Source organism: Artibeus jamaicensis, unplaced genomic scaffold, assembly GCF_021234435.1.
Source record: "Artibeus jamaicensis isolate MK-2021 breed Jamaican fruit bat unplaced genomic scaffold, CSHL_Jam_final contig_465, whole genome shotgun sequence".
Taxonomy (NCBI): Eukaryota; Metazoa; Chordata; class Mammalia; order Chiroptera; family Phyllostomidae; genus Artibeus; species Artibeus jamaicensis.
The window spans coordinates 14,965,335-14,992,585 of record NW_026521843.1 but is presented as its reverse complement, the minus strand read 5'-3'; the positions used below and the strand labels follow the sequence as shown (position 1 = coordinate 14,992,585).

General features: G+C 41.1%; 1 protein-coding gene across 3 annotated transcripts; it reads right to left on the bottom strand.

Annotated features, from left to right (window-relative positions):
- Positions 1–87: 87 nt before the first annotated feature.
- Positions 88–26,863, bottom strand: ZNF512 (zinc finger protein 512). 3 transcript variants are annotated; one of them, XM_037146639.2, is made up of 14 exons: positions 26,748–26,863; positions 26,173–26,231; positions 13,176–13,360; positions 12,449–12,544; positions 12,071–12,154; positions 11,291–11,415; positions 10,722–10,808; positions 10,209–10,307; positions 9,443–9,610; positions 6,217–6,408; positions 5,196–5,297; positions 3,728–3,790; positions 2,471–2,569; positions 88–1,774 (listed from the first exon to the last, which is right to left on the bottom strand). In XM_037146639.2, exons 1-14 carry the CDS (start codon positions 26,775–26,777, stop codon positions 1,463–1,465), a joined length of 1,701 nt encoding a protein of 566 aa, XP_037002534.1. In that variant the 5' UTR covers positions 26,778–26,863; the 3' UTR covers positions 88–1,462. The 3 variants fall into 3 exon arrangements, with proteins under 3 accessions (XP_037002534.1, XP_037002535.1, XP_037002536.1); XM_037146640.2 differs by having other exon boundaries at positions 13,176–13,357; XM_037146641.2 differs by lacking the exons at positions 26,173–26,231; positions 26,748–26,863 and adding an exon at positions 24,483–24,498.
- Positions 26,864–27,251: the final 388 nt, after the last annotated feature.

The window sequence follows — 27,251 nt, the reverse complement described above, 5'->3', positions numbered from 1 at the left end:
ACCATCTGTAGCCATTTTCTTACGCCCATATACTATATCAGCAAGGAGTCAAGTAGCAGGTCGGAAGTCAGTGAAAAACTGGAAACGTCAATCTGAGAGTCATTTATTTGTCATTAACAAACATTTCCCAAGTCTTACTCACCAGAAATTAACATAGCTTCTTCATTTCTCCTCCCTGACAATCCTCATCTACTGAAAGGGCTCTAAATGCACAAGTGCCAATGAAAATGCAGAGTGGCTACACCGTGTCCTTCACCGGTTTCAAAACAATTATCTAACAGCCCATTCGACATTATCAGGTAGGCATGAGGTACAGAAAAGGAAATTTTTCTTTCCAACTCCAGAGAAATATCTATATCTGGTGTCAAAGTCTCAGGATTAAAGACGACAGAACACGTATAAAAGAGGAGAGAGGGCAATATTCTCAGAAAATTCAGACAGAGGTTGACTAAAGGGAGGGATGAGGACTTAGGGGGGCCATAGACTAACAAGTGAGGTCGAGTCCAGGAGAGATGGAACATGTGCCCTGGCTGCCAACCTTAGCGGCATTCCCAGGAACACTAGAATTCCGTAACAAAGGAATCAGGGGCAATCAACCTAGTATTTCCCAATTCATAAAACTGAGAGAGGAAAACAAGCCTCAGGAGGGCAGATTATAATGGCAGATGAGGCCTCAAGCCCCAAGAAAGTTGAGGCAGTAATTATTGCTTCTTCTAATTTCTCCTTCCTAGCCATTTTCATGTTTGGGACACACGCCTCCCAAACCAGTTTGTCATGCCTGCGGGTCTAGTCAGTCACTGCTACTGGGGACAAACAAAGCATTTCCCAGTGAAACTAGTGTAGGGAAATTCTGGCTTTTTCATCCTAAGCCTGTTTTCTTTCTTTTGCTCCTAAAACCATACTGAGAGAACCAACACCCTCCATAAAGTTTGTTTCCCAAAGAGACGGGGTAACCTTATTACACGAGTGACAACAGTTCTAGCTTCTAGGCTTGTAATAGCACAAATACAAAATGATTAATCGGTATTGTTTAAAAAAATTAACTTGGAATTGTTTTATAAACTTGATGATGGAGACTACGAAATCAGTGGACCTTCCAAGAACGTTCTACACCCCAGGAAGGAAAGGACAACCAGTGTTCTTAGTCTTGTACAGGGCAACCAGGGCCTATAGTTGGCCCTAAGAGAGAGCTCTGTGGGCAAGCTAAGACAAAAACAATGGACCCCAAAGAGGAACAGCAGGAAAGCCTACCAAAAAGGGTTGGGGGAGAGGGATTGTCAAAGTGAATAAGTAGGGAAAACAGTGAAATTTACACAGGAGGAAAGAGTGAAAGTCAGAGCTTTACACAAACAGCTGAAAGCGCAGACTTCTCTTCACTCAGCCCACGACTCGGTCCTCCCAGCCTAGGTCCCCGTGACAACAGCATCACTCCTGCTCTCCTAGAGGCGCGTTCACTGCCTGCCTATTTCCTCCCTCGTTTATGATTAGTCTTTGGGGGCTTTGCTCTCTGGAACTGCGCTGGCACTGGCTCCTGCTCTGGGTCTTTACAGGAGGTCGACACCAGCAGTTCCTCATTATTCCTCCTCTGGTCTCTCCCTCCTCTGGGACTGGGCTCTGCCTCCTCCGGAAGCTCCATGCCAGCCTGCTGCCTCCGTCTTAGAGACCTTCTGCTCCTGTGCTGCTGCCTCCGCTTTTCTTCTTCTTGCTGCCGCTGCTTTATCTTCATTAGCTTTTCAAAGCTTTTGGTTGTTGTTGGATTTACAACAAACCAGTCCTACAGAGGCAAAACAGACACACTATTCGGTGAAAACGCAGCGGGAGTGTAAAGAAGGGGTGTGGGGAGAACTGAGAAAGGCGTGGTTAGGGCGGAACAGAGACTTTTTAGCTTTCTCACTTTGAAAATGTACAAACCTTCAGAAAGGTCACCGTAGTTTAACGTACACCGAGATTTACTATTGTTCACCTTTCTCCTTCCTTCCTTCTCTTTGCTGAGCCATTTGCAATTGCAGATGGCATGCTACTTCATCCCTAAATACTTCAGCCACGTACCTAAGAACAAGTGTTTCCCTCCTGCTTAACTACAATGATCACATTTCTAAATATTAACATGGACACTTGATTACTGTTATTTAACATAATCACTATTCAAACTCCTCCAAATGTCTCAATGTCCTTTATACCCGTTCCTAAGCAGTATTTTAAACAGCATTAAAACCAGGCTGCTCAAAGATGTTACAATACTAAAAGCAGAAGTACAGAGACTGCTGTGAAGTAAGAATTCCAGAAGTGTAAATTCAGCCTGGTGCACACACGCCTGATTTCACTGGCTTTCAATGCCAACGTCTCCGGTAACCACTTTACTTCTCTGGACAGTCCTCGCCCACAGAAACAAACACGAAGTCTGCCTCTCGGGTGGAGTATGTGCAGGGTCTATGGAACTACAAAATCCCTGGGAAAGCAGGATCCTCACCTCAGCGTGGACGGAGTTGATGTGATACTTGACACCACTCTCTGATACAAATTCTTTCTGACACAGAAGACACTTGTACTTTCCAGCCACAAAGTTTCCCTATTTTAAAAGAAAAGAGAATTACTGGTAAATTTAGGAACACACACCTGGGCCCTGTGTAGGGATTGTCACTGATGAAGAGAGGGATCCTACTTTAGCAAAGGTCAGAAGGAAGAGAATCCAAAACAGTTATATATTTAGAAAACACAGCTGGGGCAGACTACCACCACTGTAAATCCATCCTAACGCAATTCTGTACCAAACCCCCCACCCCGCTCCACACGACCCCGAATCCCACTTGTATTATGTGATATGTCACATTTCCCTGTCTCCTCTGGTTTTTGTCACTTCACTTCAGGTCCCCTGGCTCCGCCCCCAAAACGATCAAGCTCCCAAAGTTCACAAGAGGCCCCAGTGTACAATTCTTCTCACTATTCCCACTGCTGCAAAGAGCACCGTGGAAACCCAGAATCCGAAGAGTACCATCCATAATGCAAAGCTTAAGGGCTCACAAATGAAGAACAAGATGACAAACTCCTAAGCATTCCTGGACAGATCTGGCTTGGATGCCTATCACCCTCTTGTTGCCTTGAACTGACACTTCTCTCCCCCCCTGAAGCTTCAGGTTTCCATGGTGCTCAATTTGGGTGAGGAGATACTTCTGAAAGGGACTGGACAGTGGCGGCACTCCCCAGGGCTGGTGGGTTGTAGGGCACCTGGGTCAACATGGAAAAGATTCGGTGAGGTGAATGGCTGTTAGCCGTGACACCAGGGATCCCACTTCCCATCTTCAGAGACCAGCATAGTTCAGATGGGCTTGTTTAGAGGATCTTCACCAATCCAGAGAGGTACATGTAAGTTGATTCTAGAAAGTTTAAGGCCCCAATAAGACAGAGCAGGTCCAGTGTGGGAGAGCCTCAGGCAGAAGTTGTTAAATCTCTGGTAGGGATTCAGAACTAACACATTTTCTCCAAATTCTTTAACTGATATGACTTAAGGCTGTGTTGGCCTTTTCTGTGTCTTGGACACACCCTGGCATCCCACCCAATAACAGAACAAGATTCTCTGGGACATCAAAAACTAACCAGCCTCGGAAGATAACAGAAAACAGGACAACTAGCTGTTCACCTAAACTGAAGTCTCTTATGTGTCAGACTATTTTAAAGGGCATGATAAGATAAAAGGCATGTTAAGATAATATTTCAGAAAGGTACAAACCAAAGTACAAGAGCCCAGGTGAGCTTTAAGGCCAGACACACTACTGTAGACAGCCTCACAGCCCTGAAAAAAAAGAAGAAAAAATAACATGAAGACTATACAAAAGAGCAACCTTCTTTTAGCAAGCAGGTCATTGACACTGACCAACCCTGCATTTGGAGAAAGTCCAATAAATTATAACACAAACAACCCTGGCTGGTGTGGCTCAGTGGACTGAGCACCGGCCTGTGAACTGAAAACTGCCAGTTTGATTCCCAGTCAGGGCACATGCCTGGGTTGCAGGCCAGGTCCTCAGCTGGGGGGCGTGTGAGAGGCAACTGATCGATATATCTCTCACACACTTATATTTCTCTTCCTCTCCCCCTTCCCCTCTCTAAAATAAAAGTAAATAAATAAAATCTTAAAGTAAAAAAAATTATAACACAAACTGAACAGGGAAAGAATTCACAGGCAAACTACAAAAGAAGGAAAAACAATGAAAGGTAAAAGGAAATGAGGTAAACAAGTTGTTTACAAAAGCTTAACATATTCCCTTCCCTAGCACTTTTTCTAATACTTAGAGAAACACAGCAAATTACACGGTTAGGTTGTTTTTTTTTTTAATTTGCTTTCTTTAGTACAAACATGTCTTCTATTTCTTGTATATCTTTTCCTCCCCAAAGTACTGCATCTACAGCTGGGTTATATTAAAGATGGCTGGGGCTCTGCCAGGTAGTTCAGGTGGTTAGTGCGGCGTCCAGCTATGCCAAGGTTGTGGGTTCGATCCCCAGTCAGGGTACAGACAGGAAACAACAAAGGAATGCATAAATAATTGGAACAACAAACAGATGTTTCTCTATCTCTCTTCCCCTCCCTTTCTCCCTAAAATCAGTAAAACAAAAAGCAACTAATAAATGCATAAATGGGCAGAAAAACAAATTGATGTTTCTCTCTCTTCCTCGCTCTCTCTCTCTCCTTTTCTTAAAAATGGCTGGAAATTCTCTGCCACTCTCCACATCAAGAAGTGGAGTTTGTTGAAACTCTGCTTGAATCTGGGCTAGTCCTGTGATTCCTTTGAATAGAATGCCATGGAAAGATACTGAACAAATTCTGAAACTAGGCCTTAAGAGTGCTTCAGCTTCCACTTCAGCACTGTTGGAATGCTCTCTGAATATCAGTCACCACGTACCCTGCAGGTACCCCAACTACCCTGCCAGAGGGAGAGGCCAAGCAGACAGCCAAGCTTCCAGCTGAATTAGCTGCATCTTGGAGATTCCAGCTGAATGAGACCCTTGATTGCAGCTCATGCAATGGATAGCAGGAGAACCACCCTGAGCCCCGACAAAATTATTCACAGAATTGTGAATTAAAAAAGTGCTGTTTTAAAGGCCACTGAGTTTCAGGTGCTTTGTCACAAAGGAATAAGTAACTGAAACAATGGCAGACACGTGACAAACATTTACTGAATAAGTGAGTAAGAAAGAACCACCTGGTTAGGACACTGGATGCGATGATACTTCTTGATATCTGACTTCCATTTATGTAGTACTTCCTGGCTGAAGGTAGGCAGCCCAGGGCGAGTATATTTTAACTACAAGACAAGAAAGATTTTCTTAGAGAAATCCAGCTTCCAAAAGACCCCAAAAGTTTCATACCAACTCTTTGGATTATGTAACTCTGAAGTTCCACAAAGCCAGGTTCCCAGATGGGGGCATGTGAGAGGCAACTGGTTGATGTGTCTCTCACACATTGACATTTCTCTCCCTCTTTCTCCTTCTCTTCCCATGTCTCTAAAAATAAATAAAATCTTCAGAAGAAAGAAAAAAAGAGCTCTTGATGTTCAAATCTGAGACAATTTGAGTAGCAAATAGCACTGGATCACAGGCCATAGAATAAAATAAATATCTATGAGTCCCTACTAAAAAGGACAGACTTTTCTCACCACAGAATTCCAATGAATAATTATAGAAAAAATGATGGGAATAAAAAAGCAAACACTGCAATAATAACTGCTGCAGGCATGAATCACTGGCTGTTGCTAAAGTAAGTGGGTAGAAGTATGATAAAACAGAAGTTAGTTATACAGTCTCAACCTCCCCCCCAAATATGCACTGATTACAAAGGGGGAAATGGTCATTTTGCCACAGGAAAAAAATGGACAACACACCCTAATCAAGTGGCAATGACCTAAGCTAAATATAAACTACTGCATATATACTAACAAAGTGGAAACCCACTAGGCAAGAGCTAAGCAAAAAACTAACTTGGGACTTTAGGTGTCCTCTGGAAGTAGTCCAAAATTAAGAGGCTCCTTAAAGGAGCTTCTGAAACAGACTTCCTCTAAGACCTACATGAATTTAAACGCTGGAGCTGGATCAGATGTACTCCACCTCCAAGAATAAAGAAGCAAAATACTGTTTATCAGGTACTCAAGTGCATTTATTTTTCTGCATGTAATAAGCACAGTATCAGACATAATCCTTCAAAATGAACACAAGTTTCTCCCTTACCTTCCGATCATCAGGGACCAGGTCCTGAAGAACCTTCCTCTTGGGCCACTCCTTGGCCAGTTCGGCAGAGGCCAGCTCCTGCAGGTGGTACACAGCTATCTTGGCAGAGCGCCTCTGAACTCGGCCCCCACTCTTTGACTCCAGGTTCATCTCTTTTAAGCACTCCGGCTGCCCTGACTCCGGAAAGAAGATCTGCAAAAATGAAATACAGCAGAACACAAGCCTGAGAAGTGGCTTCCATCAGAGCCAGTGATTACGGCTGTCCTTTCTGCTCTAAATATCAAAGAGCTATCAGCGTGCTAATAATCACTATCATAAAGCTCCACCATCTTAATGTACATTTTATTGGTAAAAAAAGATTCTTAGCAGGATAAAATCTATTCTGTTGTAATAAGTGAAAGTGGTTCAAAGTCAATACACATCCATATGCAAAGAACTGAATCTTAACTCAAAAAGGATAACAGCCCTAAATGTATACAATAAAACTTCTAGAAGAAACCAAGGGAGAAAGTTTTTGTGATCCTGGGTATACGAATAGTTTTTAAATTTATTTTTTGGTTACAATTAACATATTGTTCAATATTGTGTCGGGTGTGATGGCTTTTTGATGTGTTGACTTGGCAAGGCTACAGCCGTCAGTTATTCAAACACGAATCTAGGTGCTGATGGGAAGGTATTCTGTAGATCTAATTGAAGTCCATAATCAGTTGACTTTAAGTAAGAGACATGTGACAGAAGAAGGAGCAGGAGAAATTCAAAGAATGAGATAGACCCGATACTGCTGCTGCCTTGAAGATGAAAGGGGACCATGAGCCAGGGAATGGAGGTGGCCTTCAGAGGCTGAGAACGACCCCTGGCCTACAGCCAGCAAGAGAATGAGGCCCTGCAACTGCATGGAATGGAATTCGTGAACAATTTTAAGGAGCCTAGGGGCACATTCTCCCCTGGACCCAGCAGAAAGGGGCGGCCCTAACAAAACTTTGGTTCCAGCCTGGTGAGGCTCTCTATACCCAGAGAGCCAGCCGAACCATTCTGTACCCAGACTCCTGGCCTGATGAACTGTGAGATAATATAATGGTGTTGTGTAAGCCAATACATTTGCAACTTTATTTTTACAGCCACAGTAGAAAATTATACACTGGGTTGGGTAAAATATCTTAGATACAACAACAAAAGCATTAGCCATAAAGAAAGAAATATATAAAGTGAACTTGATCAAAGTTAAGAAATCTGTTCTTAAAAAAAACACTGTAAAAATTAAAAGAAAGGGTAAAGACTGGGAGAAAATATTTATAAAACATATCAGATAAAGGACTTATATCCACAATATGTTAAAAAAAAATCTGAATGTATTCAAAACTTAACAGTAAGACAACAAAAACTCCATAATAAAATGAATAAATGATTTTACAAACTATTTGTAAAGACACTTCACAAATGAAGACACTTCACTAAAAACTGGCACTGCTAATTAGCACATGAAAAGATAGTCAACATCACTAATCATCAGGGACATGCAAACTGAAACCACAGTAGCAGCCCTGACCGGGTAGGTCAGTGGGTTAGAGCACCGTCCTGATGCACCAAGGTTGCGGGTTTGATCTCTGGTCAGGGCACATACAAGAAGCAACCAATGAATGCATAAATAAATAGAACACCAAATCGATATTTCTCCCCCCCCCTTAAAATCAGTAAATTAAAAGTGTTTTAAAAAATTTAAGCCACAGTGAAATACCACTACGTATCTACCAGAATTAACTCAGTGATACTAACAACAGCACGTGCCGAGAAGAATGCTGACAACTGGAATTCTCATCCTTTGCTGGTGAAGGCAAAATGGCACAGCCACTCGGAAAACAGTTTCTTATAAAGTTAAAAACACATTTATCATATGACCCAGTGATCCCATTCTTAAGTATTTACCCAAGAGAAATTAAAACTTATTTTCATACAAAACCTTTTAAGTGGATGTTTATAGCATCTTTATTCATAATTACCCCAAAATGGGAATAATCAAACATTCTTGAATTGGTAAATGGATAAACAAATTGTGAGACATTCATATTATGGAATCCTAGACAGGAATTAAAAGGAATGAATTAATGATACATGCCAATACATGAATGCATTATGCTAAGTGAAAGAAGCCAGGCCCAAAAGTTTACATACTGCATGACTCCATTTAAATGACATCCTGAAAAAGGCTAAACAAGCCCTGGCCCGGTGGCTCAGCTGATTGGAGCAGCATCCTGTACACCAAAAAGATGCAGGTTCAACCCCTGGTCAGGGGGTGTACAGGAGGCAACTGATGGATGTCTCTCCTGCCCCACCCCCCGCCCTCCTCTCCCTCCCACCCTTCCTCTCTCTCTAAAATCAATAAACATATCCTTGAGTGGTGATTCAGTCAACCAATGACAAAATTATAAAGACAGGAAATAAATCAGTGGTTGCTAGGCATCCGGAATGGCAAGAAGAGCCGACTGCAAAGGGACACAAGGGAATTTGGGGGGACTGTTAAATTGTTCAATACACTGTTTATGGTATTGGCTGCACAACTGTATGTGTAAGTAATTGCCAAAACTTTAATAACTGTACACCAGAAAGGGTGAGTATTAGCATGTATAAATTACATCTTGAATCTTAAAAAGAAAATGAGGCAGGGAGAGCACAGAAATGTAATCAGGAAAGTCATGACAACAAAACCGTAACATGGGACACATCTGGGCAGGTTCCCAGGGGTTTTCCAACTACAGGGGAATGCCTTAGACTTTAAAAATAGAATTAATAATGAGTTTACTTGTGCCTAGACTATAAAATGAACTTTGATTTCTCTAAGCTAAGAATGTTCGAAAGGCAGAAATGAGAGAACAAAGGAAGAAAAAGGGAAAGAGAACAAAAGCATCCAAAGATTAAATGGGGATCCAGAGGAGAAACCAAGAATGTACAGCAAGCTCTGGCGGGTATAGCTCAGTGGACTGAGTGCGGGCCTATGAAGCAAAAGGTCGCCAGTCGACCCCAGGGATGTGGGTTGCAGGGCAGGTTCCCGGTGGGGGACACGTGAGAGGCAACACTGATGTTTCTCTCCCTCTCCTCTCACCTTCCCTCCCCCTCTCTCTAAAAATAAATAAATAAAATCTTTAAAAAAAAGAATGTACAGCAAGGTGTGGGAGTAAGCAGCTACCACAGAATATACCCCAACAGGGTCTGGAAAGTAATCAGTACTCACAGGCCCATGCTCTGACCTCAGGTGATACGCAAGTCCAGCCTTCGATCTATATGGCTTTTCACAGTGGTGACATTTCAGGGTCATCTTCTCCAGCTCCGCAGCCCCTTTGCCACATTTTCTGACATGATACAGATATCCCATGATGCTGGTGAAGCTACTGGAGCAACTCTGAACACAGGAGAGAGACCTCAGCTATAATGTTAAATCTTTTGACATGATCTGTACATTACTGAACAGCTACAAGGCATTCCACACCAATAGACCCTCTGATGTCACAGGACCCTCTCTGACATTCCCACGGGCACAGCCCTTGCTGTCCCTGCCCCAACAGCTGTTCTGTCTACCACCAAGCATCACATTAGATGTTCGGTCAACATTCGGTCAACATTCAGCGAACTAGGACTCTGCACCTCTTCTGTGTCAGAGCTTCCTCCTTAGTCTACGATCCAATTCCACACCAATATCAAATACCCTGCAATATCAAAGTTCCTCACAGTAAGGTTACAAGAATCCTTTTCATCACATCAAAGAATGGCTGGTAAAGAAACCCCTTCAAGGACCGGGGAGAAAAACTTTCGGAGACCAGAAAGAAAATAAAGACGTATTAATGAGTGTGGGAGACCTGGAAAAGCAGGAGCCACTCTTATGTTGGAAGCTGATGCAGAACCAGGTTCCCGAGGGAGAAGAAGGACGAGTGGAAGAGGGCAACAGACAGGCCTGAATCTAAGGCTCCAGGCAGAGGGAGTCGCTGTCCTGGGGCTCTCACCTCTCGCATGCACCGGAGCTTTCCCAGTCTCTTCAGAACCGTTCGGAGACGCTCCCTCTCACTTGGCTCATCTATTTCATCTCCGGTCTTCAAAATGGGCTAGAAAGCATGAGAAGCAAACAAGAAGGTAATTCATGGAAAAGACAAATACAGAAAAAAAAAATTACAGAAGAATCAAGGACTAGCAAGCACCTAAGCTCATACCCATGAAGTCTACGTTACGTGACTCCTGGCTTTCCCATCTCCTAGACAGACGGGGAAGTAAAGAGGAAGAGAATCAGAGTTCTAAGCCCCTGCCTCCCAGGGTATGAACCTTCAGGACTAACCTAAACACACAAATACCCAGGTATCCACCACACGGGCTACACTGTACATAAGTCTTCTATGAAAAGGGTTTTCTTACTCACACCCTATAAAGTCCCAGAACCTTAGCCATCTCCACTGAGTGATCGATACTCAACTTAAGGCCGCCAAACACCCCGTAGGCTAGTATAGGACAGAAGACACTCTTACCAGACTATTATGATTTGCCATGACGTGGTACTTCATCCCTGCCAGTGAACGAAGCTGTTTCCCACAGTGGTGGCAAGTAAACATTTCCTACAGTGAAAAACACCGCTCAGTGCCAGACTACTCACCACGGAAACGGTCACAAAGTCCTACCCAATGCTCCTGTCTGGGTCTCGTTCATTTCCCAAACTCAGCAGTCAATGCATCTCAAAATTCGAAAAGCTCCGTGTCACAATCTCAAGGGCAAAGAAGTAAAGGCAACTCATTTTTTAAAAAATAGGAACTACCATTTACTGACTGCCGATATTTGTCAAGTAATGGGGATAGGAACTTAGCATGTATTATTTATTTCTCGTTCTGTCATGGACCACCCAAAGTCATAATTATTTTATCTCTATTATATAAATGAGGAAACCAAGGCTCATCTATAAATAGCTAAATGATACAAGTAGTGAGTGACTGAGTGGAAGTTTAAACCCACGACTGCCGCCCTCCAAAGCCCATTTTGACACAATGCTGCCTCTTCGCCGCAGTGGTCAGCAAACCCAACACAGTGCCAGGAAACATCTAACCTGTTTGCAGTTCTCCATGTGTCTCTTTAAGCCCTCTATGGTCTTCCTCCCCACTGCCTGACAGGTAGGGCAGGAGACGCTGCCTTTGTCCACAATTTCTAAGTACCACTGCTCCTCTAAACTGCCTACGAAGAAGAGAAAAGAACATGATAGGACCTGCAGTATTCTCCAGAAATGAAAAGCACAATTCCAGAACTTAGGAAAAGTCTCACAAAATGGTTTTTTGCCTCTGTGGGTAAGAGACTCCGGCTGTGTGTAACTCCTAGAAATATATTTTTTCAGACAGTGAGGAGTTTCTAAAACTTCTACTCAATTCCCTGTGATAAAAACCATCTGAGAAACATGCATACCCCAGTGACTTAAAGAATAGGCCACATTCTTCCCCCAGCTTTATGGAGGTATAACCGACAACAGGCAACACTTTTCCCAGCAGCATATAATAATGGGATGCTGAGATATGTAACAGCCAGTTTGCTGAGTGTTTCCTATGTGGCTGAGACTTTGTTAAATGGGTTTTTTAAATCCCATTTAATCCTCACAATCCTGACTGCCTTTGTTCTCCCTATTCAGAGACAGGGAAACTAAAGCTTGCAGAAATTACATAAATTGAGGCAGAGGAGAAAATTAATGAACCAAGGGCCTGTGCAACCTCTAACCAATGCCGTTCATGCCTGGCTCCTTAAAGAAACGCTGTCGCTGGTGCAGCATCCCTCCACCAACGATAACGACAAAACAGGAAGAGAGAACTGGGTCCCACAAAGCTGCCGCCCGGAGGCATACCTGCCGCATACACTGGTGGCTCCTTCCGAATGCGACGGGCCTGGGGCTTGGGGTTAGGCTGTGCTTTAGGCCGCTGCTTCCTCCCTGACACAAGACAGAAACTTGAAGCCCGACATGTTGCCTTTGCTAACCCCTCTCCAGCACCAACATCTCTTCCCTGCTCTTCTCATGGCTCTATGCACCAGTCCCTTAACCAACCGACTCCCTTAAATCACAATAGAAGGGAAGAATAAAATAAGGCAGGAGGGAGGCCATCCCTTGCCAAAAAACCCAAAGGGTTCAAAAGTGCTTTGAGGGCCAAACCCTAAGGTCTCTGTCCCTCAAACAACACAGCCCAGGCCCCCGGGGAGAAAAGAGTTAGCAAAGGTACGCCCTTACCATAGAGCTTATGCTTCTTCTGAGGAAATTCTCGATAATCTTCATCTTCTTCCTGCCTGGGTTTCCTTTTCCCTTTGGTTGATACTCCACCTGACCCTGAGATACAGGCAAAAACAGAAAAAAACCTGAGTGTGGTGAGTAAGCACCCATCCGGGACTGCCTTCCAAACACCACTCGTCAGAGGGAAAGATCAGCAGCAAGCACGGGCCTCACGGGTGCGTGTGTGCCATTGTCGGGGAAGTTGGTATAACTGTTGATTGATTTACTGGCTCGACCTTCCCTTCTCCTTTTTCAGTGTTCTCCGCCATAGTGTGCTTTGTTTCATCTTGGTTTGAGGCTAACACTGAAGCCAAATTGTTCAAAGTAAAGGGCTACTAAAGACCCCTTGAGACTATGACCACCAAGAAAATTTTACCCAGAATGACGCTTACATTAGTCCCTGAACCCTCAATAGAAGATCAAATGAGAAGAAGGGGAAAGATGTTCAAATCATGAAGAGGAAAGGCTGATAAAACCTAGAGGAGTAAGAGCAGCAGAATTTCACTCCAACACAGAGGGATCATTCATGAAGCTAACGGTATATGATAGCCTAACACCTTAAGAAATTAATCACTCATGAAAAACTCGTCTGTGGTACTTAAGACTTTAAGAGCCACTTACAAAGGCTACCTGAAAAGACAACTTTAGAGAGTGCTCTGTCTTTGGAACAAAATAATGAAAATGATACCTTCAACAGGGGGAGTAGCAGCTCGCTTGATCCTTCTCATCTTCATCCAGGAGGTAGATTTTCGAAAGGATGCTGGAAAATCACTTACTGGTTCACATGAAGAGGCAGAAGAGGAGCCGCTTAAGGAATCATCGTGAGGAATAGTGTACTGGAAACTGTTATCCTTTATGGAGCACTTGGTCCTGCTATTAACATCACAAAGATATACGCCACAAAGAGAGCGTGAAATGAAGTTCCTATTAATTATTTTATATCATAAGCAGATAACCAATCTGATTAACTTTGCAAAAACACGAAGTCTGATAATAACAGAACTTAGATTTCAATCTTCAAACAATTACAAGGGTTGATTTAATACAACTAATACTGGACTTCAGTATAATCAGAGAGTAAGCTGTTCATGTGATGAGTACTCAGAAGCCCAGGTACGCATTCCTTCCTAGATTCGTCCAAGAAAGGAGAGTGACCTAAGTGACAGGGTGTTCTGCGGCCAGATGACCCCCCTGGATCTATACCTAGGCATGTCTGGATCTCCCTGGGTCTCTGCCAGAGGGGCTGTAACTAATATCCCTGAGAATAAAGGAGGAAAAGAAGTTTATAGGCCCTAGTCTGATCCATGTTCCTTCTCCTGTAGCCTCTTCCCTAAACCCTTATGTTGTGGCCTCCCTATCTTACTTAGGCAACATGATACTTGGCTTTTACAGCTAAACAAAGGGTGCTGTCTTGTCTAAGTTCAGCTTGCCCTGAGAAGTCTGGTATACAGTTGTATATCCAAATTCCCAAATCCAAGACCAGTCTGTGTGTTATTAACAAACATTACTGAGTAACCACAAAGTATCTTCTAGGTGGCTCAGGATGTGGTAGGGCAACAGCTGTCAAACTGTGAGGCCACTGTACATTTACGGTTTAGAAAGGTCACTCTGGGGGTTGTATGGGAAAATGATACACGGAGGAAAACTGAACGAAGGAAGAAGTGTCAGCGGCTTGTTGCAATGGTATGGATAAGAGATGACGAGGGTTTGAACTAAGATTCTGTAGTAAAGATAGGCAGACAGATTCAAGATAACATTTAGAAAAGCTGGTAAGAATTACACAAAGAAGTTTTAGGAACAGAGAGTTGGAAGAAATTCAGGTGACTATTCTTAGGAAACTATGTAAGTAAAATGTGATGGATACCTATTATGGAACAGTAGGTAGTTGTCAGAAGCAATATGAAACATGGTTTCATACAAAGAAACATGAACATAACTAAAAAGTATACTATTGAATGAAAAAGGAAACAGTAAGATTTAGAGTACAATGTTAATTCAGTAAATTAAAAACAAATACATATTTAAATAGCTATTTTATAAGAATTCATATATACAGAGATAGGCAAAAGTAGGTTTACATTTGTTCATATGGAAAATAACATAATAATTAATAAATAATAATATGAGAATAAACTGGGTTTCACGTATTCACAACCATAAACCTGCTTTTACCCACCCCCGTATTTAAGGGTAAATATCAAAATTATTGACATGGTTCTCAGGGGGAAGAAGGGGATAGAAATAGGGATAAGAACAACTAACAGGGAGGCGTCAGTATGAATGATTTTCAGCTCTCTGCACCTGAGGGGCGACATCACAAATTTCATACAGAGAAGTCCTGGTTCTGGCATGATGCATAAGCCCACCACTCTTGCCGATTACAACTAAAAACTCTGGACTCTGAAAAGTAAACAAAGTCAGGTATATTGACAAGAGGAGTCAAAACTGGGAGAAGTGTCCTGGCTGATGTGGTTCAGTGGATCAAATGCCAGCCTGTAAACTGAGAGGTCACTGGTTCAGTTCCCAGTTAGGACACATGCCTGGGTTGCAGGCCAGGTCGCTGGTTGATGGTGTGTGAAGGGCACCAATCGATGTATCTCTTGCACATCAATGTTTCTCTCCCTCTCTTCCCTTCTTTAAAGTAAGTAAATAAACAAATAAGATCTTAAAAAAAAAAAAAAAACCTTGGAAAAGGGACCCACGTAAGTGTGTGTTTCCCAGTTTTCCCTCCCTCACACGTGGCTCTGCAACAAGGGTGAACTCCATCTGCAAAGCAGCACAGGCAGAGTCTAAATTCCAGTGGAATCTATACCTTTCTGGCCATAGAAACAAGGAAGAGACCCCTAGAGACTAGAGGGAACAGTGAAGAAGAGAGAGGCAAAAAGGAATCCTGTAATTTTGTGTCTGAGTCCACACCAGTCATAGCTTAGCTTGAGCTATGTATGTGTGGGGCATACCCAAACCAGCTAGAGCAAAGGCTTTGAAAAGTGAAGCAAGATTTAAAAAATGCACAAGTCTCAGGCTAACACCTGAGCTACTAGCGTGTGAAAACCCAAACCAATGCAGCAAAAGCTTTGAGAGTAAAATAAGATTTGAAATACCCCCCAAAAGTCTCAGACTAACCTGTGAGCTATTTGTGTGCAAAACAGGCCTAAACCATCATAGCAAAGACTCAGACTGACATTGAACCAACACCCCCTGAAGGCAAAACAGAACTTACAGTCAGAACCTAAACAAGTTACCTGTTAAAATAAAAATGTTAACACTTCCCAGAAGAGTCTTAAAAGACCCAGGATCTACATATAACAATCACAATATCGAGAATAAATGAAAAAATTATGCAATACACAAAGAACCAGGAAAATATGAGCAATTCTCAAAGAAACAGATGATTAAGAGATGTCGACCCCAAGATAATCTAGACCTTGGAACTATCATAGACTTTAAAGCAGCTGTTGTAATTATGCTCCACGAAATAAAGGAAAACACATTTGAAATGAAGGGAGAGGTAGATATTTTCAGCAAAAATTAGAAACTATAAAAAAGAACCCAACGAAAATTCACTAGATAGGCTCAGTAATAGAATGGAGATGACAGAGGGAAGAATCTGCGAACTTGATGAAAGATCAATAGAAATGATCTAATATGAACGAAAAACAGATTGAAAAACAGCCAAATGAACCCCCAAATCTGTGGGTCACTCTCTAAAGGCCTCACTGAAGTGTAGTTGTAATCCTAGAAAAAGGAGACTGAGACAGAAAAACAAATTTAAAAAATATGATGGGAAATCTCCCAAATGTAATGAGTTTAGAGTCAAGGAGCTCAAGAAACACTTAAAAGGATGAATTCAAAGAAAACACACCCAGAGCTTTCAGCCTGGCAAACACCTGGAGACTGGGGGTGTGGGCGGAGCCCTGAGAGAGGTCGGCAGCTGCACCCCCTGCCCACACACCTTGCCTTTCGTATCTCTTCCGCCTGGCTACGCCCTAGTTAGTCTTTTGTAATAAACTGGTAATCTCGTATATAAAAGAGAAAAATAAACAAAAACACAGACACATCTTAATGAAACTGTTCAAAACCAAAGATTAAAAGAAAACCTAGAAAGCAGCTAGAAAAAAATGACATACTATATGGAGGCAATGATTCAAATTATCGTGAATTTCTCAACTGAAACCATGGAGGACAGAAGACAGTGCAACACCACCTTTTAAATCCTGACAGAAAAGATGCTATGAAAATATCCTTTGAAATATTTCATCAAGTACAGAAAAACTAAGAAAATTTGTCAACAGGGCTGCTTTATGAGAAATGTTGAAGAAAATTATTCCAGCTAGAGGAAAATGATACCAGAAAGAGAGTTTGAGAATAAAGAGGAACAGAAATGGTATTGTGTTATATACATACACACACACACACACACACACACTCTCTCTCTCTCTCTCTCTCTCTTTAAAGCAGAATTTTAACATCACTTGTTCAGGTTCTCAATATACAATGAGGTCTGTCCAAAAATAGTCCAGCCATTGTTAATATAACAAGAGTGTTTTTGCGTGACATCGATGTAACCTGGCAGCCAAGGAGACTGGACTGGAATGCAAATGCGTGAACTATGATGACTTCACTGTACTAGTCAGTGAGGGCAGTAGATGCTATTGAGTGAGCATGTGTACTGTGTGGCCAGTGCATTCAAAATGATTGAGTGAATACAGCAATAAATCTGCATCAAATTTTGCATTAAGCTTAAACATTCCTCTTCAGAAATTATTCAAATGATTCAGAAGGCCACAGCTATGGGCAACTGGTGATTGGCAGCTTCATCACAGTAACACGCCTGCTCATGCATTACGTCTTGTGCAGTTTTTTTTGGCAAAACATCAAATCACCCGGGTGACCCAGCCCCACTACAGCCCAGATGCAGTGCCCTGAGACTTCTAGCTTTCCCTAAAACTAAAATCACCTTTGAAAGGGAAGACATTTCAGACCATCAGTGAGATTCAGGAAAATATGACAGGGCAGCTGATGACATTGGGAGGACTGAGTGAGGTCCCAAGGTGCCTACTTTGAAGGGCACTGAGGCATCATTGTCCTGTGTACAATGTTTCTTGCATCTTGTGTCTTCTTCAATAATGTCTCTATTTTTCATATTACATGGCTGGATACCTTCAGGACAGACCTCGTATATAAATATAATACATGTGACAGCTATAACTTAACGGTTAAAGGAATCTATATGGTTGTGAGGTTTCTATATTTAAGTAAAGTAGTAGAATGTGAACTCTAAGTGGACAGTGGAAGGATAGGTATGCACATTGCAATTCCTAGAGCAACCACTACCAAAAGAGAGAAAGACAAAAATCAAACAGATAAAATAAAATGGGACACTAGGACTTCCTGCCAAGATGGAGGCAAGGTTGTACCTCCTTGCACAACCAAAAGAAGGACAACAATTTAAAAACAAAAAACAACCAGAACTGACAGAAAATTGAACTGTACGTAAGTCCAACAACCAAGAAGTTAAAGAAGAAACATCCATCCAGACCGGTAGGAGGGGCAGACACAGGCAGTCGGACAAAGAGGACTCAGGACAAAGCGGGTGAAGCGGTGGATTGTGGAGCAGGGTGTACAAGGTGGCAGCTGGTGGACCCGGCAAGGCAGTTGCTGGTGGAGCAGGTGGTCTCACATTCATGTGTATATAAACTGGAAGAAACAACTGGGGAGCAGGAGAAACAATGGGGGAGGGAGACAGACCTTGCAACCCAGGGTCCCAGCACCAGAAAATACAGCCTCAAACCACCGATTGAAAACACCTGTGGGGGTTGAGGCAGCATTGGGAGAAACTCCCAGCCTCACAGGAGAGTTCATTGGAGAGATCAACAGGGTCCTAGAACTTACAAAAACCCAGCCACATGGGAATCAGCACCAGAAGGGTCCACTTTGCTTGGGGGAAGCAGGGGAAGTGACCGAAATCCAGCAGAGTGGAACAGGTGCCATTGTTCCCTCTTGGACCCCCTCCCCCACATACAGCATCACAAAGCAGCCACGTGGGTTGCTCTGCCCTGGTGAACACCTAAGGTTCTGCCTCTTACTATGTAACAGGTGCACTGAGACCACAAAAAAAAAAAAAAATGGCCCAAATGAAAGAAGAGATCAAAGCTCCAGAACAAATACAACTAAGTGACGAAGAGAGAGCCAACCTAACAGATGCACAGTTCAAAACACTGGGAATCAGGATGCTCACAGAACTGGTTGAACTTGGTAACAAATTAGATGAAAAAATGAAGGCCGCACTAAGTGAAATAAAGGAAAATGTACAGGGAACCAATAGTGATGGAAAGGAAACTGGAACTCAAATCAATGGAGTGGACTAGAAGGAAGAAAGAAACAAGAACTCAAAACATGAGGAGAGGCTTAGGAACCTCCAGGACATCTTTAAACGCTCCAACATCCGAATTATAGGGGTACCAGAAGGGGGAAAGAAACAGCCACCAGTGGAAAAGTTATTTGAACAAATAATAAAGGAGAACTTCCTCAATATGGCAGAGAAAATAAACTTCCAGAAAATCCAGGAAGCTCAGAGAATCTCAAAGAAGTTGGACCCAAGAAGGAACACACCAAAGTACATCATAATTATAATACCCAAGATTAAAAATAAGGAGAGAATCTTAGAAGCAGCAAGAGAAAAGGAGACAGTTACCTACAAAGGAGTTCCCATAAGACTGTCAGCTGATTTCTCAAAAGAGAACTTGCAAGCAAGAAGGGGCTGGAAAGAAGTATTCCAAGTCATGAAAGGCAAGAACCTACATCCAAGATGACTCTATCCAGCAAAGCTTTCATTTAGAATGGAAGGGCAGTTAAAGTGCTTCTCAGATAAGGTCAAGTTCAAGGAGTTCATCATCACCAAACTCTTATTATATGAAATGTTAAAGGGATTTATCTAAGAAAAAGAAGATAAAAAATATGAACAGTAAAATGACAGCAAACTCACAGCTACTAACAACCACACCTAAAACAAAAACAAACTAAGCAAACAACTAGAACAGGAACAGAACCACAGAAATGGAGTTCACATGGAGGGTTATCAACAGGGGAGTGGGAGGGGGGAGAGAGTGGGAAAAGGCACAGAGAATAAGTAGCATAAATGACAGGTAGAAAATAGGGGGAGGGTAAGAATAGTATAGGAAATGTAGAAGCTAAAGAACTTATGACACATGGACATGAACTAAAGGGGGGAATGTGGGTGGGAGGGGGTATGCAGGGCAGAGAGGAATAAAGGGGGGAAATGGGACAACTATAATAGCATAATCAATAAAATATATTTTAAAAAATGGGACACTAGATATTCAAAAAAGAAGATACAGAGGAACAAAAGGCAAAGTACAAAGAACAGATAAAACAGGAGACCCATATCCAACCATAATTCAAATGCTTATGGTCTAAACACTCCAGCTAAAAATCAGACTGACGGGGTGAATCAAAAAGCAATAACCTACAATACTATCCTTACAAAGTACACATTTTAAATATAAAGACATACATAGATTGGAAGTAAACAGATGAAAAATTATACCATGCAATCAGCAAACACAAGAAGGCTGAAGTGACTATTTTAATACCGGATAAAGCAGACTTCAAAACAAAGAATATTGCCTGAGATAAAAAGGGACACTTCAAAATGATAAAAGTAACAAATCATCAGGAAGACATAATTACTCATTGTATGTGTCCATAACAGAGGCTCAAAGTACACAAAGCAAAATTGACAGAATTGAGAGGAAAAACACACAATTCTTTACTCTTAGCAGAAAATGTTAAGACCTCCTCCTCTCAGCAACTGACAGAACTACACAAAAATTCAGGGAAGACGTAGGAGATCGGAATGGCACTAACGGCCGCCTTGCTCATGTTAACATGTATGGGCACTATTTCCAACAATCACATACATGACATACATACATAGATGACAAGTGCATTCACCAAACAGGTCATATGTGGGGCCATAAACTTTAAATTTAAAAAAATGAAAATTATATATGTATTCTCTGACCACACCAGAATTCAGTTAGAAATCAAGAACAGTAAGATAGCTAAAGTTTAAAGAAGAGGAATCTGGAAATTAAACACTCTACTCCAAATAATTCATGGGTCACAAATGAAATCACAAGGGAAATCTGTAAATATTTTCAAGTGATTAACACAAAAATACGCATATCCAAATTTGTGGGGTACAATTAAAGCAGTACTTAGGAGGAAACTTACATATTAGAAAAAGATCTAAATGCTTATATTAGAAAACCAGTGACTTAAGATTTCCTAAGAAATTTTCAAAAGAAGAGCAAAGTAAATAGAAGGAAAAACATAATAAAGAGGAGAAATTCATCAATCATAAAGTAGACAATAGAGAAAATCTGGTTCTCTGAAAAGACAACAAAATTGACAACCCTGTAGGTAAACTGATCAAAAAAGAGATACCATAAATAACAAATGTCAGGAATGAAAGAGGTATTATCACCACAGATCATACCGACATTAAAATAAGATAATAATTTGAACAATTTTATGCCAATAAATGGACAAGTTAAGAAAAATAAATTTCTTGAAAAATACAACTTACCAAAATAGAAAAAAGAAACTAAAAAGCTCTTTATTTTTTTAAAGAAATTGAATTTGTTAAGCAAAACCTCTCGAAAAGAAACCTCCAGGCCCAGAAGGTGCCATGGTTAAATCCCATGGCAATAAGGTTTTTAGAAAAGGGGAGCACATGGATCACAAGAAGAAAAGTAAAACTGCCCCTTACTTGCAGATTAAATGTTCGTTTACAAAAACAAATTCTAGGGACTACACATTCATTAAGAACTAAAAATAAATTTAGCGAGTGGTAGAATACAAGGTTAACACACAAAATTAATTGTATTCTTAGATTACACCGGGGGTGGGCCGGGAAGGGAGTAAAAGGCAGAAAACTGTACTTGAAAAATAATTAAATTTAAAAAATTAAATTAAATTAAAAAAAGATCACAGCAACAAGCAACTAAAAATGAATTTATAAAAATACAATTATAAAAACATTAAAAAGCACATAAAATACCTAAGAACCATTCTAACAAGACACCCAACACTTTCACAATGAAAACTATAACACACTGATGAGAGAAATTAAAGATCTAAATAAGTGAAAAAAAATACAGCATGCTTATAAATCAGAAAACTCAATATTGTAAAAAATGGCAGTTCTCCTCAAATGGACCTATACATTTCAAATAACACCAATCAATACTACAGCATGCTTTTTTTAGATGTTGACCGATTCTACGATTCATATAAAAATGCAAAGAATCTAAAATAGCCAAAATAATTTTGCAAAGAACAAATTTAGACAACTTACCCTACCTAATTTCAAGATTAACTCCAATGCTATAGGATCAAGACACTTTAGTACTGGCAAAAAGACAGATGAGGAGAGTTCAGAAATGCACACGCCCACATACATGTTCAACTGATTTTTGACAAAGGTCAAAATTAACTAAATAGGGAAAAGAAAGTCTTCTCAGCAATTGGATACACAAATGGAAAGAAATTAACACTGACCTTTAAAATACACTACACATAAAAATTAACTTTATCCTCGGGTGAGGATTAAAAAAAATTATTTCTAAATGAGTCACAGACCTAAATGTAAAACCTGTAACACTTCGAGAGGAAAATACAGCAGAAAATCATTTAGGGATAGGAAAGTTTTCTTAAATAGAATACCAAAAAAAAAAAAAAAACAAAGGAAAAAAAGGCCTATCTGGTTTGGCTCAGTGGATCAAGTGTCAGCCTGTGAACCAAAAGGTCACCAGTTGGATTTCCAGTCGGGGCACATGCCTGGGTTGCAGGCCAGGTCCCTGGTTGAGGGAGTGTGAAAGGCAACTGATCAATGTATCTCTCGCACATCAAAGTTTCCCCGTCTTTTTCCTTTCTTTCCTCTCTCTCTCAAAATAATAAAATCTCTTAAAAAATAGAATACAAAAAGCATGAAACATAAAAAGAAAAAATAATGTTTATAATTTTTAATGATAAATTTAAAACCTCTGCTCTTCAAAAGACACAATTAAGCAAATGAAATTGAAACTATGAACTGGAAGGAGGTATTCAAGAAACACACATCAGCCCTGGCAAGGCTGGTTGGAGCCTTACCCTGCACGCCAAAAGGTTTAGAATTTGATCCTCAGTGGGGGGCCTACAGGAGGCAACCAATCAATGTTTCTCTCTGCATGAATTCTTTTTTCTTTCTCTCTCTCTCTCCCCCCTCCTTCCTCTCTAAAAATCAATAAACATGTCCTCAAGTGAGGATTTAAAAAATTTAAAAAGAAACATGTATGAGACTAAGGAATTGTATTCAGAATACACACACACACACACACACACACACACACAGTTTTTAAATGCTACAATTCAGCCCTGGCCAGGTAGCTTAATTGTTTAGAGCATCATCTTGATACACCAAGGATGAGCATTCGATCCCTGACCTCAGTCAGGGCACATACAAAAATCAACCAAGGAATGCATAAATACGTAGAGCAACAACCCCCACCCCCTCTATCTCTTTCTCCCATCTCTCTCCCTTACTCTCCCTCACTCCACAACCAATTTTAAAAAAGAAAGAAATCTTGCCATCCGCAACAACATGAATGGACCTAGAAGATATGCTAGACAAATAGCATATGACAAATATGCCATTTGTCTTTCTCTGTGCTGTAAGTCAGAGAAAGACAAATACCATATGATTTCATTTATATGTGGAATCTGAAAAACAAATAAACTCACAGACAGAGAATATTTTGATGGTTGCCAGGTGGGAGGGGCATGGGGAGATGGATGAAAAGGGAGAAGAAATGAAGAACTGTAGTTTAAAAAAGTCATGGGAATGTAAAGTACAGCATAGGGAATATAGTCAATAATACTGTAATACTAGATATGGTGTCAGATGGGCACTAGATTTACCGGGGTGATGACTTCATAAATTACACAAATGTCTAAGCACTATGTTGTATACCTAAAAATAAAAATCAACAAAAAAATTAATTATTTTAGAAAAACATAATGAAACACCACTACACACCCTTTAAATTGAAGACCTACTCTTATACACTGCTGATAGGAACATAAAATACCACCACTTTAGAAAACAAGCCATGTCTTACAAAGGTAAACACACTCCTGACATACGACCCAACCACCTTAAATGCTAATAAATACCATCTTGGATATTTTCAAAGCAAAACAAAAATATTTTTCCACATAGAGACTTGCACATGAATGTTCGTAGCAGTTTTATTGTAATACCCCCAAATTTTAAAAAAGATTTTATTTATTTGCTTAGAGAGAGGAGAAGGGAGGAAGAAGCAGAGAGAAACATTAATGTGTGGTTGCCTCTCACTTGGCCCCCACCAAGGACCTGGCCCACAACCCAGACATGTGCCCTGACTGATAATTGAACTAGCAATCCTTTGGTTCACAGCCCATGCTCAATCCACTGAGCTACACCAGCCAGGGGCCCCCAATTTGAAAATAACCCAAATATTCATCAAGGTAGATTATGACCATAAACTAATTATGACATATATATACTGAAATTTTATTCAGTAAAAAATCTATTTTCATTCAAAATCATTATTCTAAGTGAAAGAAATCGTATAAAAAGACAACATAGTGTATAATTTCATTTATACGAAATCCTAGAATGTGCAAACTGCTGTACAGTGAAAGAAAACAGAGCGGTCTCTGGGGACAGCAGAAGGAGGAATGGAATGCAAAGGGACATGAAAAACTTTTGGAAGAGGTTGAAATATTATCTCGACTGTGTTGACAGTTTCACAGGTACTTACATATGTCAAAGCTAATAATGCTGTATATTTTCAATAAATACAGTCTATTGTGCTTTACTTATACCTCCATAAAAGTATTAAGAAATTTTTTAGATGGAAACTGGTCATCTTCTAGGGCCAAAACCCACCATCCCAAACAGCAGGAACCATCTTCACTGGAAAGACCTGACAGTGTCCACAGGCCATTAAGAGTCAAGTCTCATGTGATTCTTCTTGGGAAACTGTCCTCATGGAAATTTCTTTACTGTCAGAGTAGGACTCAGATATATCCATACCCCTTTCATGAATAAGCACGAGCAAAGTAAAAAAAAAAAAAAAAAAAAAAAAAAAATCAATTATTTCTATGATCAGCATGAATAACATTTTGGGTATTAAGTCAACATGGTTAGGAAATCCCTCCAGGTGACCTTTATTTTTAAAGGTCAACAAAACAGTTCTGAAGTATTTTATGCTATCTATCTATTAAGTCAGGGCATTTCACTATTTTTTAAAAACCAGAATCATCTCAAACTCCTCTTTCCATACATATGACAGAAAAAAGGCTTTTGGTTCCAACAATGACTATAATAATCAGCAACTTTACAATATGTTGTCTGCGCCACTACTTTTCAATCTCTGCTTCTGCTCACAGAGATGCAAAGTTTAACCTTATTTTCAACTGAGTTCTGATATAGCAGGAATTTTTAAGACTCTTAGTTCATTCTCTAGGTATAAATATTTAGATTTCATTAACAAAGTATTTTAGTTAATCTCAGTATCATCTGCAGCCTTTTATTCTACCCAGTCCTTAAATGCTGATATTCTTCTTCATGGTTTCATCCTCCACTCACTTCTAGTCTCAGTTCTCACCAATGGTTCTCAGATTTCACAATCTCCTAGGGAGCCAGTTAAAAATAAGAATGTCAGTGTCCTAACCCCAATTATTCTTATTTAGATTAACAAATGAGGGCCCGTTAACCTTCATATTTTTTTTAACAATTACTCACTTGCTATCCCAGTAAATTATTTTTGTTTACCTCTTGTTCTCTCTTCTGGAAAAAACATCTTTCCCTTCCCTTAACTTTCAAGCTGCCTTGCTCTGTCAAACCTTCCCTTCTAAACTATCACTCCCCTCTCCCAAAGGCTGTATTAAATTCCTGTTTAAAAATACTGAATTATACTGTACTGTGTTGATCTATTTGTCTGTCTATCTCCCCATTCAGACTGTTAGCTGTGTTTTTTCATGTCTGTCTATCTAACCCACTACACACCTGGAACATAGCAGATATTTAGTAAATGTTATCTGAATGAATTAATCCCTTCCAATGACTATCTGGTTAACAACGACCTTTTTGTCTTAACAAGTATGGAAAAGCTTAACACATTCAATATACAAAATAATACACAAGTCTGGAAGCCAAGTAGTTTGAAAATACAAGGATTTCTTGTGGTCATTTCTTATTAGTCCTTCCATGTTCCTCAATGTATCCATGAGTACATAAATTCAAAGCATATGCTCCATTTTTATTATGATTCATACTTTTCTTTCTTTTCCTCTCTCTTTTTTTTTTGCAAACTGGTTCTCTAGGTTTAGACCCCCACTGCCCAATAAGGTAGACGTTAGCTACAGGTGGCTATTGAAATTTAAGTGAATTAAAATTAAATACAATTTAAAACTCAATTTCTGATACCAGCCACATTTCAAGCATTCAAAAGCCATACGTGGCTAGAAGCAACAATACTGGACAGCGCGGATACAGAAAATTTTCATCATCACAGATACTTCGAATGGACAGCCCTGGCGACAGTTATAAACAGACCTCAGAAAACCTCACTTACTTCTTAGCGCCCACGATCCTCGTGGTCCTCTGCTGCTTAAAGGACGTGGGTCCCGGGGTCTAGCAAACGCAAGCACATGAGTGAATGCTAGAGACCTCTGAACCTTGACCACAAAATGACAATCCCCCTGTGCCCAGAAGAAATGGAAGCTCTCCCCGGGCATCTAACTCAAACGGAAGGAGGCAGGACTTTTTAAGGAAAAGTATTTGGTCCTATCTTTCTACAGAGTGACGGCAGGTGACAACACCAGAGCCTTCATCTCCCCCATTCTTAACGCCCTGTCTGGATAGAGGTTCTAAAGAGAGAACAGCGAGGACAACGGACATGGGAGCACTGCATGTATAAAAAGAATAGAAGCTAATGGCAATCTGGCGACGAACTGAGTCCAAGAAGGTGGGGAACAGACAGCGAAAAGTGAGGGGAAAGAAGGGGACAGGTAGATCTGACCTAGAAGGGTGGGGCCTACGATGGGCTCTGATAAAACCAATTGTGAGCTTAGGACAAAAGAGAGGACCGCGTGTTGCAGGCTCGACAGCGCTACCTCTGAAGCATAACGGTCAAACCGAGAAACTCACAGCGGGTACTGCACCGAGTCTGGAAGACATCACTCCCTCTCCACGCCTAACAAATTCACCCAAGGGCTCCGGCCAGACCAACGCCACTTCCGCTCTCCTCTCCTCTCCCGGATGTGGAGTCTGAGCCGCCCAACCCCGTTCTGCACGTCGACTTCCGCCTAGCGGCCTTCCAGCGGGGCTGCCTCGGGAGTGAGTCACGTGACGACCACACTCCGAGACCCTGAGACCCCGCCCTCCAGGTTAGGGTCCCGGACCCAGAGGACTGTGAGTTGGGGGTGGGGCTTTAATCTGGCCTCCGGACCCTAACCTTTCACGTCCCTCCACCCTCCATTCCCCACCCAGCACAGCGAGTGTCTTTCTACATGCACAAGGAAATCAGTTATTGCCCCTTTATTTTAGAGAAATTGCAGACCCAATCCCGTTGCCCCAGCCCCCTGATGGAGAGGCATAAACTCTTTCATTGCTGAGGGTGCTAGAACTGGAGCCGGTGGCTGAGCAGGAAAG